This window comes from Heteronotia binoei, chromosome 16 (assembly GCF_032191835.1).
Source record: "Heteronotia binoei isolate CCM8104 ecotype False Entrance Well chromosome 16, APGP_CSIRO_Hbin_v1, whole genome shotgun sequence".
NCBI lineage: Eukaryota > Metazoa > Chordata > Lepidosauria > Squamata > Gekkonidae > Heteronotia > Heteronotia binoei.
In genome coordinates, this window is record NC_083238.1 from 36,088,425 (window position 1) to 36,104,436 (window position 16,012).

Consider the following 16,012-nt stretch of genomic DNA (forward strand, 5'->3'; position numbering starts at 1 on the left):
GCTCTAGGAAATGGCTGAAAACAATAGAGTCCATTTGGGCTAAGAACACTGCCACAGGGAGAGGAGGGGCTCCTGCCTCACCCCCAGCCATTTTCCACCCAAAAACAACACTGGAGGCAACGTTGGACAGGAGCTCACAGGAGCAGAGCTCCAGAATCTCTAATTTTATTGTGCTCTTTCTTACCCTCCCCCTCCCCACAAAAAACCCCTTGCTTCTGGGCTCCATTGTTCAAACCCGTGATAATTTTGCTGAACTCTAAGATTTGACAAACAGAAAAATGGGAAAATGACCAAAACACATCAAGCAGTCAGACGGAAATCTTCATTACACCACTGTGGCCACATAGGAGAAAACAGGGCTTTTTTGATAGAAAAAGCCCAGCAGGAATTTATTTGCATATTAGGCCACACCCCCTGATGTCACTATTGTTCTGCATAGGGCTTTATTGTAGAAAAGGCCCAGCAAGGACTCATTTGCATATCAGGCCATACCCCCTGACACCAAGCCAGCCAGAACTGCGTTTCTATGCGTTCCTGCTCAAAAAAAGCCCTTGGAGAAGGTACTTTTAAAAGAATGATGAGAATAAGGTTTTATTTATGACAATTATCACTCAAAAGCATTTTAAGGTAGATGCTGAGCTGATATAATTTAGTACACCTTCCGGTGATGTCAGGGGTGTATGGCATATGCAAATGAGTTGTGCTAATGAGCCCCGGCACTTCTTTTTCTATGAAATTACCCCTGAAAAGTATTCCCTCTTTTTGTGCATAAAATACTCTACATAGAACAGCAAAAATAGAGAAATAACGACCCCAGCACTGTTTAAGTGCAGAAAACAGCTCCCCCCACCCAACAGTGTTTCAGTGTTCTTTTTCAGTGTACTTCCTTTCCCTACAGTGGTGTTCTGATCCCAAACAGGTGGTGCCTTCTTTTTTAAAAGCCATTCCCTGTAGCTGCTGCACGACTGCAGGGAATCTGAGTTGGATCCAGGGGAAACTCTTTTAAAAAATCTAGTTTGGCCCTCAGTGACATTGGCCTGGTGGTGCAATTCAAACACAGTGAATGCGCACATCTTAGGCCCAGGTCCTTTACACTCCCAAATCTGCTGTGACCAAGGGCTGCTGTAGTACTACATGGGTTGCAGCAGGTAGGCCTCATTTTGGGCAGGAGCTCACAGAAGCGGTGTCCTTAAAGCTCTAAATTTTATTGTGCTCTTTCTTTCTTACCATCATCCCACCCCAAATACTTGCTTCTGGACTCCATTGTTCAAATCCCCGTGATAATTTTGCTGAAGATTTGACAAACTTTCTATTTTTTTTTTACCCACAAAAAAAGGGAAAATAACCAAAACATACAAAGCAGACAGATGGAAATCTTCCTCATGCCACTGTGGCCACACTGGAGAAAGTAATTTTAAAAGTATAATGGGAGTAAAGTTTTATTACAATTATAATTCAAGAAGCATTTTAAGGTAGATGCTGAGCTGATATAATTTAGTACACACATTCTGGTGATGTCAGGGGTGTGTGGCATATGCAAATAAGTTATGTAAATGAGTTATGCTAATGAGCTCCGGCACCTCTTTTGCTTCAAAATGATCCCTGAGCAGGTAAGAGATTTTGTCCACTTTACAGTGTTGAACAGAGCCAAATTTGGCATCACAAGGATACTTCTGTTGCTGTCTGTATGGTTCTATAAGGCTTGCATGTGTGCTTCTTGGGACTGGATGGGGATAGGAAGAGGGTCTACTCGCACTTGCCTTCAAGCCTGTAACTAGGAAATTTTAAGAGGGGGGCACAGGAGAAAGTGATGGGGCCCAAAAATGACATCACAAAAATAAAAAAAATCTGTTGGGAAGGTCCTCAGCGGGAGCCCCTCTCCTCGGGACAACAGAGGGGACAGAGAAGGTGGGACTGGCTTCTCTCTTCCCCAGCTGAGTACACTGCCTCCCTGAGACAAGACTTGTCTCTTTCCCTCCTGCTCTGCTTTTCCCTGCTGGGCTTGGAGCTTGCCACAGCAACCCGCCTGTCTCAGATCCCTTCAAACCCTCCCCCCAAAGCCAAAGATCCAAACCTGCAAGCAGGGCCAGCGTACAGACACTGAGCAGAAGGAAGGACAGGAGCTCGCTGTCTGGCTGGGGGAGAGGCAGGCACAAAGACACCACTGGAGAACTGAATGCAAAGAAGATTCCCAAGCTGAGGCAGCACCCGGTGGGGGGATCCTGCTGCCGTCACCAGCAGGAATCACAGAAAGGCAACAGTGGCGGGTGAGCAGGCAGCGGAATGACAGAGCAACACCAATGCCTGCCTCCCTATCAATCACATGCACCCTTCCCTAGTGGTGAGCGAGTCTGATCCTTGGCGGTGGCGGGGGGAGGAGGAGAATCATGCCTGGCTTAGATGTGAGCAGGGTGGTAAGTGGTGGGGCTGGGGCCCTTGCAATGGTGATAAAGTGGTGGGGCTGGGACCCTGGTGGCCCCACAGTGGCTGTGGGCCTGCTTGGCTTATATGAACATGGAATCCCATGACTCTGTTTCTGCACAGCGCTGGTGGAAGGGACCACTACAACCTGTCTTGTTCTCAGAAATCCCTGGAGACGATTTTGTAATATGTGTATATTTCCAGAAGGGGAAAAAATGATTCCTCTGGGACACAATAATACAGAAATGCCTTTTCCCCCTTCAAATCTTTTCATCTAGCCTTTTCTAACACAAACTGTTACATGCTTTACTGACATTCCATAGTTTATCATTTGACAAAGTGGATGTTTACGATAAAGCAGTTATACCTCACACTCCTGACATGAGAAAAATGGCCTTGTCCATTCCATTTCTCTTCATAGAGGCTGGCTGAGTTATGGTAATTCTGAACAGCATTTATATATCTCACATTTCCCATCAGATAATAACAGAACTTGAGACCACAAAAGACATGGGGGCTGCAACCATTTCCTATCTCTTTGTCTCTTCCTTCTAGTAATCTTTAAAACAACACAATGCGTGATGTAATTCGACAACACAGTTAAGAAACTGAAGTGCTCTCAGTGTTTTTAAGAGAGGGTAGCAATACCTCCTATTGCTCTCTTCAAGCCTAGAGTGCCTCCCCCCCATTTTTGACCCTAGGGGTCAGCAGATCCTCTGGAAAAGCAAGGTGGGTGTCTACAAGGGGATTCAGTGGAAATCAGTACCTCCTCTTCAAAAAACTGAAATAACCTTAATCTTCAGAACATGGTGGGTACAGTTTGACAGTGATGGGCTTTCAGCCACAAACAATGAGGTGGTGGTGATGGTGGTGGAAATTGCCTTCAAGTTACAGTTGACTTACGGCTAGGGATGGGCACAAACTGAGAAAAATGTGGTTGTTTGAGGTTTATGTTGTGCCCAGTTCATGAGCCACAAACCCTCACAAATTTTTAGATGCCATACAAACCAGTTCAGTTTGTGATGCAGAAGAAGGGGCCCTGGTGTGCTGGAGACACCAAACTCACAGGGGGTCTGGCTGGCTCTCCTCTATCTTCCCTCTGAGTTTGGGGCAACTGGATTTACAGAGTCTGAGCTATTACTCCCCCCCCCTCAAATGTACCCCCAGGAAAAGTGCTTTCTGAGAAAATGACAAGCGCAGGTTCAGCAGTACATAGAACAGACCCTGTGCAGGTTAGAGACATCAAATTTGCAGAGGACCTCCCTGTGATGCTCCTCTGCATGCCCTCCCAAGTTATGTTCAGATTGGACCTGGGAGGTCTGAGTTACAGCTCCCCAAAAGAAGATGCCCCAGGAAAGTGCTTTTGAGGGAAATGTCAGATGTAGGTTCAAAAAGTGCAAACTACACACACCAAATGCACAGGAAACCTCACCCTGCCACCAGCTCATCTAGTCTTCTCTGTTGCTCTGAATTTGGCAAACATTTAGCCTGAGTGGAGACTGTCTGTAAATGTATCCATTCATGAACCGTCATGAACTACTTGAAAGTACATGGAAAATTCATGCCAGTTGACCTGCCACGAATTTCAGTTTGGGAACCACAAACTGGCCAAAATTCATCATGAACTTTTTATTCTTGAGCCAGTTCATACCCATCTCTACTTACGGCAACCCTGAAAGCCTTTCAAGGCAGGAGACTAACCGAGGTAGTTTGCCCCTGCTTTCCTCTTTGTCGTAACCACTGACTTCCTCCGTGGTTTCCCATCAAAGTACTTACCAGGGCCAACCCTGCATAGCTTCCGAGATCAGACAAGATCAAGCTAGTCTGGGCCATCCAGGTCAGGACAGTGAGTTGTTAGTGCTTAATAAAGAACTTAATAAATGCAAATGCCATAAATAGATTTTTCCGCAATAAGGGAGGGAAGTATATTCCTGGAGCATGCAAGCCTTTAATTTGAAAGTGGTTCCCATCATTCTTTACAGTTCAGCTATTTGGACTGAAGCTATTTCTGATAATATTGACCAACCACTAGCCCAATTCTTAAGGAAAATATTGAATAAGAATGTAAGAGAAGCCATGTTGGATCAGACCAATGGCCCATCCAGTCCAACGCTCTGCGTCACACAGTGGCCAAAAAACCCAAGTGCCATCAGGAGGTCCATCAGTGGGGCCAGGATATTCCCTCTTGTGTATCAAACATTGGATTACAAGCACAATTTGGACAGATATCCTTGGAAGCAAGAACGTGGCTTTTTGGCTTCTGAGATTAAAACAGCTCTTTGCTGAAGATGGTTTGTTAGCTGCTTTAAATCCGGATACCCACAGATCAACTTGGAAAAAAGCCCTGGAAGAGAAACTGATGGAAGTCAGAATGCTGATTGATGATATTTTTAAGATGTGCAAAACCAAAGCATTTTCTCTGATTAAAAAGCGAGTCCCTGAAATTGACCATGGTAGTTTGAGCCCGAGAGCCCGCAGAGTATGCTCTTCGCTATTTTTTGGTCTATCTTACCCCAAAATTTTACACACACACCCCATGTGTATTATCTTACCATCCCACGTTATTGCAAAGCTTTTTTGTTTTTAGGATTGAACATTATACCTACAATGGTTTTGCAAGGAAGATTTTTGAATAAACTCTACACTGATAGAATCTGCCCTTGCGCCCTTAACAGGATTGATATATCCTTTCACGTTCTGCTGGAATGCAGATTTTTTGAGGTCATGAGGGATTATTATATTAAGCCTTTATTCAACCAACTGCCCCCCCTCCCCCATACTCCAGAAACCCTGGCTCTTTTGCTTAGTGATAAAAGTTCCTACGATGACAGCAGCAATTGCGAAATTTGTCTCAGTCCTTTTAGACCTCACATTTTTTAAAAAAGGCTTCTGCTACAAGATTTGTGAATCAATGAGCATCTAATGGTACAAACGGGAAGTGAGTTGTTAGTGGATGGTTATGGACAGCTGCCTAGGACAGTTGGGACATCTTGAATGTGGTCGCTCATTTTGTACTGTGTTGCAAATTCCAGTTAAATATGTAGCAAATTTAAACAGCGAATATAAAACTTTGAACTACATTGCCCCAGCATGAACCTTCTCCTTGCTTGCGCATAGAACACTTTAATGAGTATCTCCTCCTTTAACACAGCTATTGACAAAAGGAGATGGGTTCTAATTTCAGTGCTGCCTTGGAACATTTTCACCCTCATACATGAGCTCAATGAAAGAGTATCCACAGCGGCTCCCTATTCACACGAGGACGAAGTTTTATAAAAAGGGGACCCCCCCATTTCAGTTCTGCTAAAGGTTTTTTAAATTTTGGTCTGCAATTGATCTTGATTACTGATGCATGACAGCAATCTATATGGGGGGTATTTCTGTGTGCACCTGGAAGTCATGACAACCTCTGGTGACTGACCCCTATTGGGGGCTTGGAGGATATTCAGAGAGGTGGCTGAATAAAACCTGCCCGCCTCCCAACTTCTGGTATTCCAAGGAGGTCTCCCATCCAAATACTTGCCAGAGTCAATCCTGCTTTGTTCCTGAGATCTGACAAGATCAGGCTTGCCTGGACTATCCAGGTCAGGTCGACAGCAATCTATATTAATTGGTCACATTCGCAATACTGATCTTAAAACAAAACCTTTACAACAAACTGCAGAAAGATACACAATGACAATAGTAAAACTTTTATGGGTCTCTTCAGTCTAACATCATTTCCTACAATTAAAATCGACCCTCTTTAAAAACAGCAAATAAAATTCCTATTAATGATATCTACATTTAGGGCTATTTCGAAGCAGAGGTCAGACAAGGTAACTCAAGCAACATGCTATTAATACTACACTTTGAATCAAAAATTTCATATAACAAATGATTCATTATTCTATGCTAGGGGGATTCTCCTGAGTGCAGTTTGCCCTCTGATAAGGACTATTTCACAAAGCTATAAATAATGAGTACCAGCCATTAAATATTGATCTCTTACACAGCTGTACAATTAGGTTAGCATTCCTTTTTTTAGAACAAACGAAAACAGCCCATCGTAAATAAAACATCAAAAGAAATTATCTTATATTCTCTTTAGAAAGGACATTAGTTGAAATGCAAAGTAGTATTTGTGGTACTACTTACAATCAGAATTTAAAAAGAGTATCATTTGTCCCAACTTCATTTATTCTTGACCTCCCTTACACCAACTATTTGCTAACTGCTGATCTGGGCCTTTCTAGACATTGCTGTTTTCCCAGGAGGACTGAGTAATGGTGACCAGGATAACCATACAACAACTTTGTATATGGGAACTGCTGTTCAATAACTCCTCTAGCCAGAATTGTTGGCAAACAGCACTTTCCAGCCCAACTAGCGCAACTGCCACAACCCTGCAGGTGTGAAGAAGGTGCTGTCTTGCTTGCGACACCTGTGAGAAGTCTTTTCACAAGCCTCTGTCGTCTTCGCACACTGTTTCTAGAAGTTTAAAAAACTTGGCTTTCCCCTTGGTTTCCCCCCCCCCCTCAAATTTATTTCTGAGATTGTGTGCTCATCAAACAGGGCCACCATAAATTATAGACTGTAGCAAGGCTGCCTCCCCCACCCCCTCAGATCAGAAGCTGAGACCTTGCTCTCTACTCTTGTCTTCCTCAAAAATGAATCAGTTGGAATTCACAAAGAAGTCTTTTGGTCATGGCACCTGCCTCTAGAGCTCCCTGATCAGAGAAATCTGCATGACCACTTCCTTGTACTGATAGTTCTTTCTGGGTGTGTGTATAAAAAGATTTTTTTTTTAAAAAAAAAAAACTTAATTAGTATTTCTTTTTTACTTAACTAGTAATATTGAGCCTGTTGCTGTTTTTTTATCTCAGATTTTGAGCTGTGTCAGTATATAAGGTAGTCAAGATACAACATTTTGTCACAGCCTTGGCAAGTCTCAGTTAAATAATTCTGAGGTTTACAGTACTTTTAGGCTGAAAATAAACAAGCATGGAGGCTAAATAAAGAGGGAACACTGGGCAAAACGTGAGGTTCAGTGACACAGCACAGAAAAACAAAACTCTTAAGGTCTCATGCTGCTATTAAGCATTCATTTAAAGCCTCTTGCAAGTAAGGCAGCATACAGAGTGTACAGAGATCTTACAGAATAAGTAACAATATAGGAATTTGTTGAAAGCACAAGAAAACAACCGAGTAGACAATAAGGTTACCAACCACAAGGTGGAACTTGAAGCCCTCTCGGAATTAAATCTGATCTCTACACTACAAAGATCCCCTGGAGGAAATGCCAGCTTTGGAGGGAGGACTCTATGACATCACATCCCCCCTGAGCTCCTTTCTCTCCCTAAACTCTGCTCTCACCTGGCATCCCCCCCCCCAAAAAAAATCTCCAACGGTGGAGCTAGCAACCCTATTAGAGAAAGGAGTAGCAAAGAGGGAGGCAGTGGAGGATGAGGATAGGGGTGCCAGGCCTTGACAGTCTGGTAGCAAGAGATTCTGGCAGTGGGAATGGGCAGAAATGGCATCAGGATGGCTTCATGTCCTTTTCATCCCCAAAACCGGAAATGACATCACCACATTGTGGTAATACTCTAAGATAGGATGTCTTTCTTTATCTAAACTAGGCTCTTCTCTGTGACTTCCCCCTTTCTCCCCCTGTGCCCTTTGTGCTGTCTCTTCTCACAGGTCTGTAATGTGCAGGATACATCTACAGATCTCTCCAGTGGGAGTCATACCACCATACCTACTCACACACGCAGCTGGATTGGCTGGATATTTGTAATACAGAAATGTATTCTTTAGATTAGGTTTCTGTCTCTTCTTTCTATTAAAGAAATGGATATGAACCTCAATAAAAGTAAAACAAAGTTTGAGTTTAGTGGCACTTTTAAGACCAACAAAGTGTATTGCAGGTCTTAAAGGTGCCACTGAACTCAAACTTTGTTCTACTCCTTCAGACCAACACAGCTATCCACCTGGATTAATAGAAGTTTTATCTTTTTGCAACATCTTTGCTTGAAGTGTATTATTTATTTATTTATTTATTTATTAATTACACCATATTTATATCCCGCCCTTTCTGCGAGTGGAATTAGAGCAGCTAACAAGGCAAGGTGGCATCTAAAAACAAGTACAACAATAACACCTTAAAAACATCATGGTGCTATACATCAAAATAGTACAGGCAAAATTTCTAAAAAAGCCCTTTCAACTTTTCACAATAACTGTTGGTGATCCTTACAGGAGGTGTTACAAATGCTGATAGACAATGGTCAGATCCAGGTGGGTCAGCAGCCCTCTCTCATCTTTAGATGTTATATGCAAGACAGAAGAATTCAATTTTGCAGGCACTACGGAATTGAGGAAGATCCTGCAGGGCCCTAACAGTGTCCGGGAGGGTGTTCCATAATGCTGGCGCTGTCACAGAGAAGGCCCTGGCCCTGGTGGAATTCAGTCTGGCCTCCCTTGGCCCGGGGATTGAGAGGGGATTTGGGGCTCCCGAGCACAGTACTCTCTGAGGAAAGTGTGGAGAAAGGCAGTCCTGCAGACAGAAAGGTCCCAGGCCATATAAGGCTTTAAAGGTCAACACCAACACCTTGAAATGGATTCAGAATGCAACAGGCAGCCAGTGCAGCATATTTAGTACAGCCTGAATGTGCTACTGTTACAGGAGCCCCATTAACAATCTGGCCGCAGCATTCTGCGCCAGCTGCAGCTTCCGGATCTGAGTCAAGGGCAGCCCCATGTAGAGGGTATTACAGTAGTCTATTCTTGAGATGACTGTGGCATGGATCACCAAGGTAACTGCCATATCCACCAAAGATGGAAAAGGCAGATTTGGCAGTGGCTGCTACCTGGGCCTCCATAGTTAAAGAGGGCTCCAGGAGCACTCCCAGGCTCTTGACCTTTGGCACCGGTATCAGTGGAGCCCCGTCAAAAGCCAGCAAGGATATCTCCCTCCCTGGGCCACTGCAGCTTAGATAGAGAACCTCCATCTTCGTTGGATACAACTTCAGTCGACTCAGTGTATTTACTGCAGGTGGTTCCACACTTTCCCTATAGTGCAAATTTGCTATACTAACAATACATGTACTTGATAAGTAAAACATGAAGTGATATGGTAGAGGTAGAAAATAAGATGAGCTCTAACGGGTAAGTTGGATAGCAATGCTGAGTCCTCAATACAATAAAGATTTCTTACAAGTAGCCATGGGATCACAGAAGTCACAAAGAAAGATGACTGTGAATGTTATTATAGGGTGCATGTTAGCATGGAGAACATTATCATTTAAAAAAAAATAGAGTCATAATGTCAAAGGGTAATACATTTTCCCACACAGCCCCACTTGATTTTTTCAGCTTTTAAAAAATGTCCCTTTACAGTCCGTTTGCAGAATAAAATAACATAGATTTCTGTTACCTTGAATCTGTCAACTTCTGCCTTCGAACATGTTGCGTGGTAAGACAGCACCTGACCCAGAACAAATTAGGGAAAAATTGTCACAGGTAAGAAACTGGAATTCTGTAGCCACTTGAAGCTGCCTACAAAAAGACTATATTCTAAATGGTTTAATTAATATTTATGCATCATGTATTTTCTATGTATTAGAAAAGGGGGGTGGGAATCAAAGGAAAATACCGTATTTTTTGGACCATAAGACGCACTTCCCCCCCCAAAAAAAGTGGGGGGAAAAGTGCGTGCGTCTTATGGTCCCAATACTAAAAGATGAGGGGGGAGGGGCCTGCAGCCCCCGGGAGAGAAGCGGCGAGATAGCTCCCTCCGCCCCCATCGCCAACCCAGCACTTCGCAGGGAGCGATCTCGCCGCTTCTCTCCCAGCCAGGCATGCTTTCCCCGTGCTTGCGTGCCTGGCTGAAAGAGAAGGGGCAGGATCGCTCCCTTCAGCGTGCTGGGGTGGGGGTGGGGGTGGAGGGAGCGATCTTGCTGCTTCTCTCCCAGCCAAGCACCCAAGAACGGGGAAAAAATGCCTGGCTGGGAGAGAAGGGGCAGGATCGCTCCCTTCAGCGTGCTGGGGTGGGGGTGGAGGGAGCAATCTTGCTGCTTCTCTCCCAGCCAAGCACCTAAGAACGGGGAAAAAATGCCTGGCTGGGAGAGAAGGGGCAGGATCGCTCCCTTCAGCGTGCTGGGGTGGGGGTGGACGGAGCGATCCTGCCCCTTCTCTCCCAGCCAGGCATGCTTTCCCCGCGCTTGCCTGCCTGGCTGGGAGACAAGCAGCGAGATCGCTCCCTCTGAGGAAGGGAGGGGGAAGCTCCGCTACAAGCTGTAGCCAGGCAGAGAGGAATCACCCCCCCTCCGCAAAGGCAGCACTTCGCCAAGCGCTGCGTTTGTGGGGGGGGGCCTTCCTCTGTCCCTGTCTGTGTGGCTTCAGCTTGTGCTGATAGCAAGGGCTGGGTTCGGAGGTAGCCAAGCCTCAGATCCCAGCCCTTGCTATCAGCAGAAGCTGAAGCCAGGTAAAGAGGAAGCCCCCCCCCTCCGCAAACGCAGCGCTTGGCAAAGCGCTGGGTTTACGGAGGGGGGGGGGCTTCCTCTGTGCCTGTCTGCCAGGCTTCAGCTGCTGCTTCTAGCAAGGGCTGGGATTGGAGGCAGGATTGAGAGGGGGAAGGTGCCCAGATCTGGGTGCACAGCTTCAAAAATTTTTTCCCTGTTTTCCTCCTCTAAAAACTAGATGCGTCTTATCGTCCGGTGCATCTAATAGTCCGAAAAATACGGTAATTGTTGGGGGTTTTGTACATTATCTCAATAACTGGCTTTCCTTGGGTATGATTTTCAAGGTGTGTCAACACCAGCAAGTTTGTTTTCCATCCCACATCATCTACATATGATAGCCATTACACAGGGTGCTTTAGAAATGCCATGAGTATCACCCAAATGGCATTCATCATCATCAACAACAACGACTTTTAATGGCACTCAAATGGCATTTAGGAATGCAAATAGTTGATCAAGAAAAGAAAGGCAATCAAGAAAAAGGGAGATGGCTGGAAGGTCTTAGAATTATTGATGCTTCACTGTATAATATGGTGAAGATACATAAAAAAATTCTGCAGCTATTATGCATGCCCCAAAAGCAAATGCACCCTTTTGTAATTTTGGTCCTTGTAGCTGTTTGATTTTACACACTACAGCATGATATTCTAGCAAGAGCATAGGAAACTTTGAGAAGACAATGCCTCCGCGCAGGGGTGGAATTCTAGCAGGAGTTCCTTTGCATATTAGGCCACACCCCCTGATGTAGCCAATCCTCCAAGAGCTTACAAGGCTCTTTTTTGTAAGCTTTTGGAGGATTGGCTCCATCAGGGGTGTGTGTTCTAATATGCAAAAGAGCTCCTGCTAGAATTCCACTGCTATGAAATTCTGAAATTTTGCCCCTTCATCTTCTTTTTGAGTTTCTCTTTGATCAAAACAGACTTTATTACAAACTGATTCAAAATTCCTAAAAATGAGAGAAAGAAACAGATTAGATTTTAGGGAGAAATTCGGTAAAAAGGAATTAAGAAACACTACTCCAAACCTTACCTAATTTCTTCTAAAAATAAAGCCTCCCCCCAGTTGAAAACAGAACAATGAAGACAGTGGAAAACAAGAAGGAAGTATGTGCATACCGAGGGCAGGGGGTGGTGGTGGAGGACAAAGTCCCTACTTATGTAGAAAAACAATAGTTCTCTTATTCTCTCTCTCACACACACATGCACGGAGGTTTACAGGCCATATGGAAATAAGTAGCTAGGAATTTAGCAGTGCTTTTAAGGCAGGTCAATTACTGGATGGGAATTCAGCTGAGACAGTGTAGCGTAGTGATCACAGTGTTGGACTACGACACAGACTAGGATCCAAGATCCATTCATTCATGTAGCATTGGGTGACCTTGAGCCAGCCAGTGTCTCAGGGTCTAACCTATCTCACGGGGTTGTTGTGAGGATATGGGTGACAGAAGAACCAGATTTCTGTCCTGATTTTTTAACAAAAAACAAAAACATGATCAGTCGCTTGGGCATTGCTGAAGCACGTTGTCGTGTTAGCTGTATTTCACACAACAAATGCAGTTGTTTAGTGATCACCTTGTCTCCACTGCTGTTTCCCAGCCAAAAGGGAACATTCTTTCCTGTTTCCTTGTGTTTTCAGTCAGTCACTATTGAACATATGAAGCTGCCTTATACTGAATCAGACCCTTGGTCCATCAAAGTCAGTACTGTCTTCTCAGACTGGCAGCGGCTCTCCAGGGTCTCAAGCTGAGGTTTTTCACACCTATTTGCCTGGACCCTTTTTTGGAGACGCCAGGGATTGAACTTGGGACTTTCTGCTTCCCAAGCAGATGCTCTACCACTGAGCCACCGTCCTTCCCCAACTTTAACTATTCACGTTAAAGTTGTGATAGTCACTGAGGTAAAAATGTCTCGGCCTACTTACAAGAGCCAAGATTTGTAATTTATACTGAATTTCATATAAAAATAAAACCAGGCAATGAGAGAAGTGAAAAGGAAGGGAGAATCAGACAGGAAATTGAGATGGAAGAGCCGTGGCTCAGTGGCAGAGCATCTGCTTTGCCTGCAGAGGGACCCAAGTTCAATCCCTGGCATATCCAGTCAAAACAGATCAGGTAATAGGTGACATGCAAGGCCTCTGCCAGAGATGTGAAGAGCTACTGCCAGTCTGAGTAGACAGTAATGACCTCGATGGACCTATGGTTTGTTTCCGTATAAATCAGCTTCATGTGTACAAACATCTTATTTCAGTGATGGGAAGGGAAGGGTGAAGTGAAGGAAGTGTCCCTTCTTGTATCTCACAAACTGCTGCCATTTTGAGAAATCCAGCTGCAGAATTTTTCATGTATGAAACACTTTAAGACTAGTTATTAAACAAATAACAGATCATTTATTAGGATACTCACATCAAGAGCTACAGACTGCTTTGCCCAGGACTTCTTTACTTGGTCATACATTATGGTATTGTTGATGCCCAGGCCACAAAATATAACAAATGCCTAAAAAACCCAAAAATAATGTAGTAGATCACCTTCAGAAAGCAACACGAATTCACTTCCTAAGAGATTATTCAAAAACCAGACAACTTGAAATGGAAATTTTTAGCACAGAATGCAATGACCATTAACTTCAATGCACCATAACTTGGGCCCCTCTGCCCTTATTGTACGAGAATCCAGGGCTTTCTGTAAGCCCAAGTTACTGGTACTCTATAGCACAGAAAAACAACCAAAATTAGTAGATGGCAGTGTCACATCATTGTCAACTGTACTATACAGTACAACAAATGAAGCAGAGAGACGCTAATGTATGTGTGTGCGGGAGGTATTTCTGAATCTCCTGCATTGCGCAGAGGGTTGTGATAGTCACTGAGGTAAAAATGTCCAGGCCTACTTACAAGAGCCAAGATTTGTAATTTATAATGAATTTCATATAAAAATAAAACCAGGCAATGAGAGAAGTGAAAGGGAACAGGAGGTACTTTCAGCCTTCGTTTGTTGTACTGTATAGTACAGTTGACCTGGAGGTACCTTCCAACTCTATGATTCTATGAGGAGGGGCCATGGTTCAGTGGCAAAGCATCTGCTTGGCATACAGAAGGTCCCTGGTTTAATCCCCAACATATTCAGTTAAAGAATCTGAAAGTAGGTAATGTGAAAGACCTCTACCTGAGACTCACGTGAGCTGCTGCCAGTATGAGTAGACAATACTAACCATGATGGACCAGTGGCCTGATTCAGTATAAGGCAGCTTTGTGTATGTTCATTTTCTTATGAAGCATCTTTGTTGACATTAAATCAAGAACTTGACACCTATCACAGCGGGAATGCAACCAGTTAGCACTATAGAAAGATAGCACTTCCATCCTGCTCAAGGAGATGCCTGCCACTGAAACTGGTTCATTAACTAATGTCTGACCTACAAATACAGGCCTCTGAGCTGGAGTAATTTGAAATTAAGAAAAGATTTCTCTTCTGATCCCCCCCCCTACAAAAAAAAATAACAGCTCCATCTCCGGAACACTGATATTTTAATATAACGCATGCTCTAAATTTGCAGATTGTGTATACCTTAACTTTGTAGTCTGAACAAAAATGGTAATTGGTAGCTTTTAAACGCACTTTTCAACTACGTTTTAATCATCCATGGCCTTGTTTTTTGGAAAGCACTCAGCCTCTTTCGAAAGGGTGCTTGTATCAATGTCTTGATTTCACAAAGCTCCGAGATAGCCGAATTTCCAGCACAAATAATTAAGCTTTTAATTATCACCTACAGGTAGAACAACTAGGGCTCCAAAACATAGAAAGATCTAGGAAGGTGAGAAACAGCTTACTCTTTAGAACTGCATCTCAAACCTATAAAGGCTAATTTCTGAGCCTGCAAAGTTAGTTTTCCCATAACCATAATACTTTCCTCTGCCTTTCTTCTCCTTTCTCCCACTGCAAAACAGAAGGGAGTCTAAGAGCACACAAATGAAGCCTACACTGTTACCCCTTTTGACATTGTTGCTTTAATTTTGGGGTACTTGCAGGTTGGCTAAAAAGTGGCAGAAATATCAGATTCCCTGCACCCATTATAGATAACTTGAGGAGCAAGTCGAAGTAGATCTTCTCAATAGTCACTCCCACTTTAATGCAGTGAGGGTTACTCCCAGGAATGTGTTTTCATGATTGCAGCCTTTGGGTGTAGTGGGACAGTCTGTTCTGCAATGGTGATTTTAAATATGGATCAGGAGTAGGGGTGTGCAAAAAAAAAGAGCTCTTAGATTTTTCAGGTTTGGGTATACAGAATCTGAAAAAATTGGTATTTCCCAGTATTCCCAAATCCCAGTACGGTAGTTGGATTGGGTAAATATTCAGGATTCCTGAATTTATTCAGGTCCAACGGACCCGAGAAGAAAAAAACAGGAGGATCAGCTGGGGCAGCAGGAGTTAAGAGCTCCACAATGCCCTGTCTGATTCTGGGCTAGCTCCTCTTTGCAGGTCAGTTTAAGCCAAGCTGCAAAGAGGAGCTAGCCCCAGCCAAGGATTCTCCCCACAGGCTCAGCTTGGGCTTCACAGGGCAGCTTGCTTTAGAATGGACTGCCAACAGAGCCTGCCAAGGAGCTGATCCTGCAGGGAGAATTCTCCCTGCAGGCTCTGCTGGGCAGCCCAGTTTAAACCAGACTGCCCAACAGAACCACTATCATCTTCCATTGCTTCCTATGGAGAGGGAGAAGGCATTTAAAGGCATCACAGTACTTTTAAATGCCTTTTGCAAGCCTCTAGTGAACTCCAAAGACATTTAAAGGGCTTGTGGTCCCTTTAAACGCCTTCTCAAAGCACACCAGGAAAATGTTTAAAGGGGCTGCAATCTCTTTAATTCATAATTCAGTTGAAAAACGGATTAGTTACAAAATCTGAAATGTAAAATGTTGCATATAAATGTATCCAAGTAAAGTCTAAAGTATTTTGTAAACAGTGATCGAAAAACTTTTCAATGCAATGAAGGTGGTGTTACGAAGAAATATTTTTATTCCATATATTTTGTTATATATAATCACTTCTTGATATATATAATTATGATATGCAATCACTTTTTCTTTTCTGTAATTTC

The 16,012-nt window shown here is 43.7% G+C and overlaps 1 protein-coding gene across 1 annotated transcript in view; it reads right to left on the reverse strand.

Moving 5' to 3' along the window:
* Nucleotides 1-16,012, reverse strand: part of PDE11A (phosphodiesterase 11A) — a 284,908-nt gene that overhangs the window by 111,745 nt on the left and 157,151 nt on the right. The window contains exons 9-10 of the mRNA XM_060257021.1: nt 13,324-13,416; nt 9,836-9,886 (exon numbers count right to left, since the gene is read on the reverse strand). Coding sequence (XP_060113004.1) covers nt 9,836-9,886; nt 13,324-13,416 — 144 coding nt within the window. The remainder of the gene's footprint in view (nt 1-9,835; nt 9,887-13,323; nt 13,417-16,012) is intronic.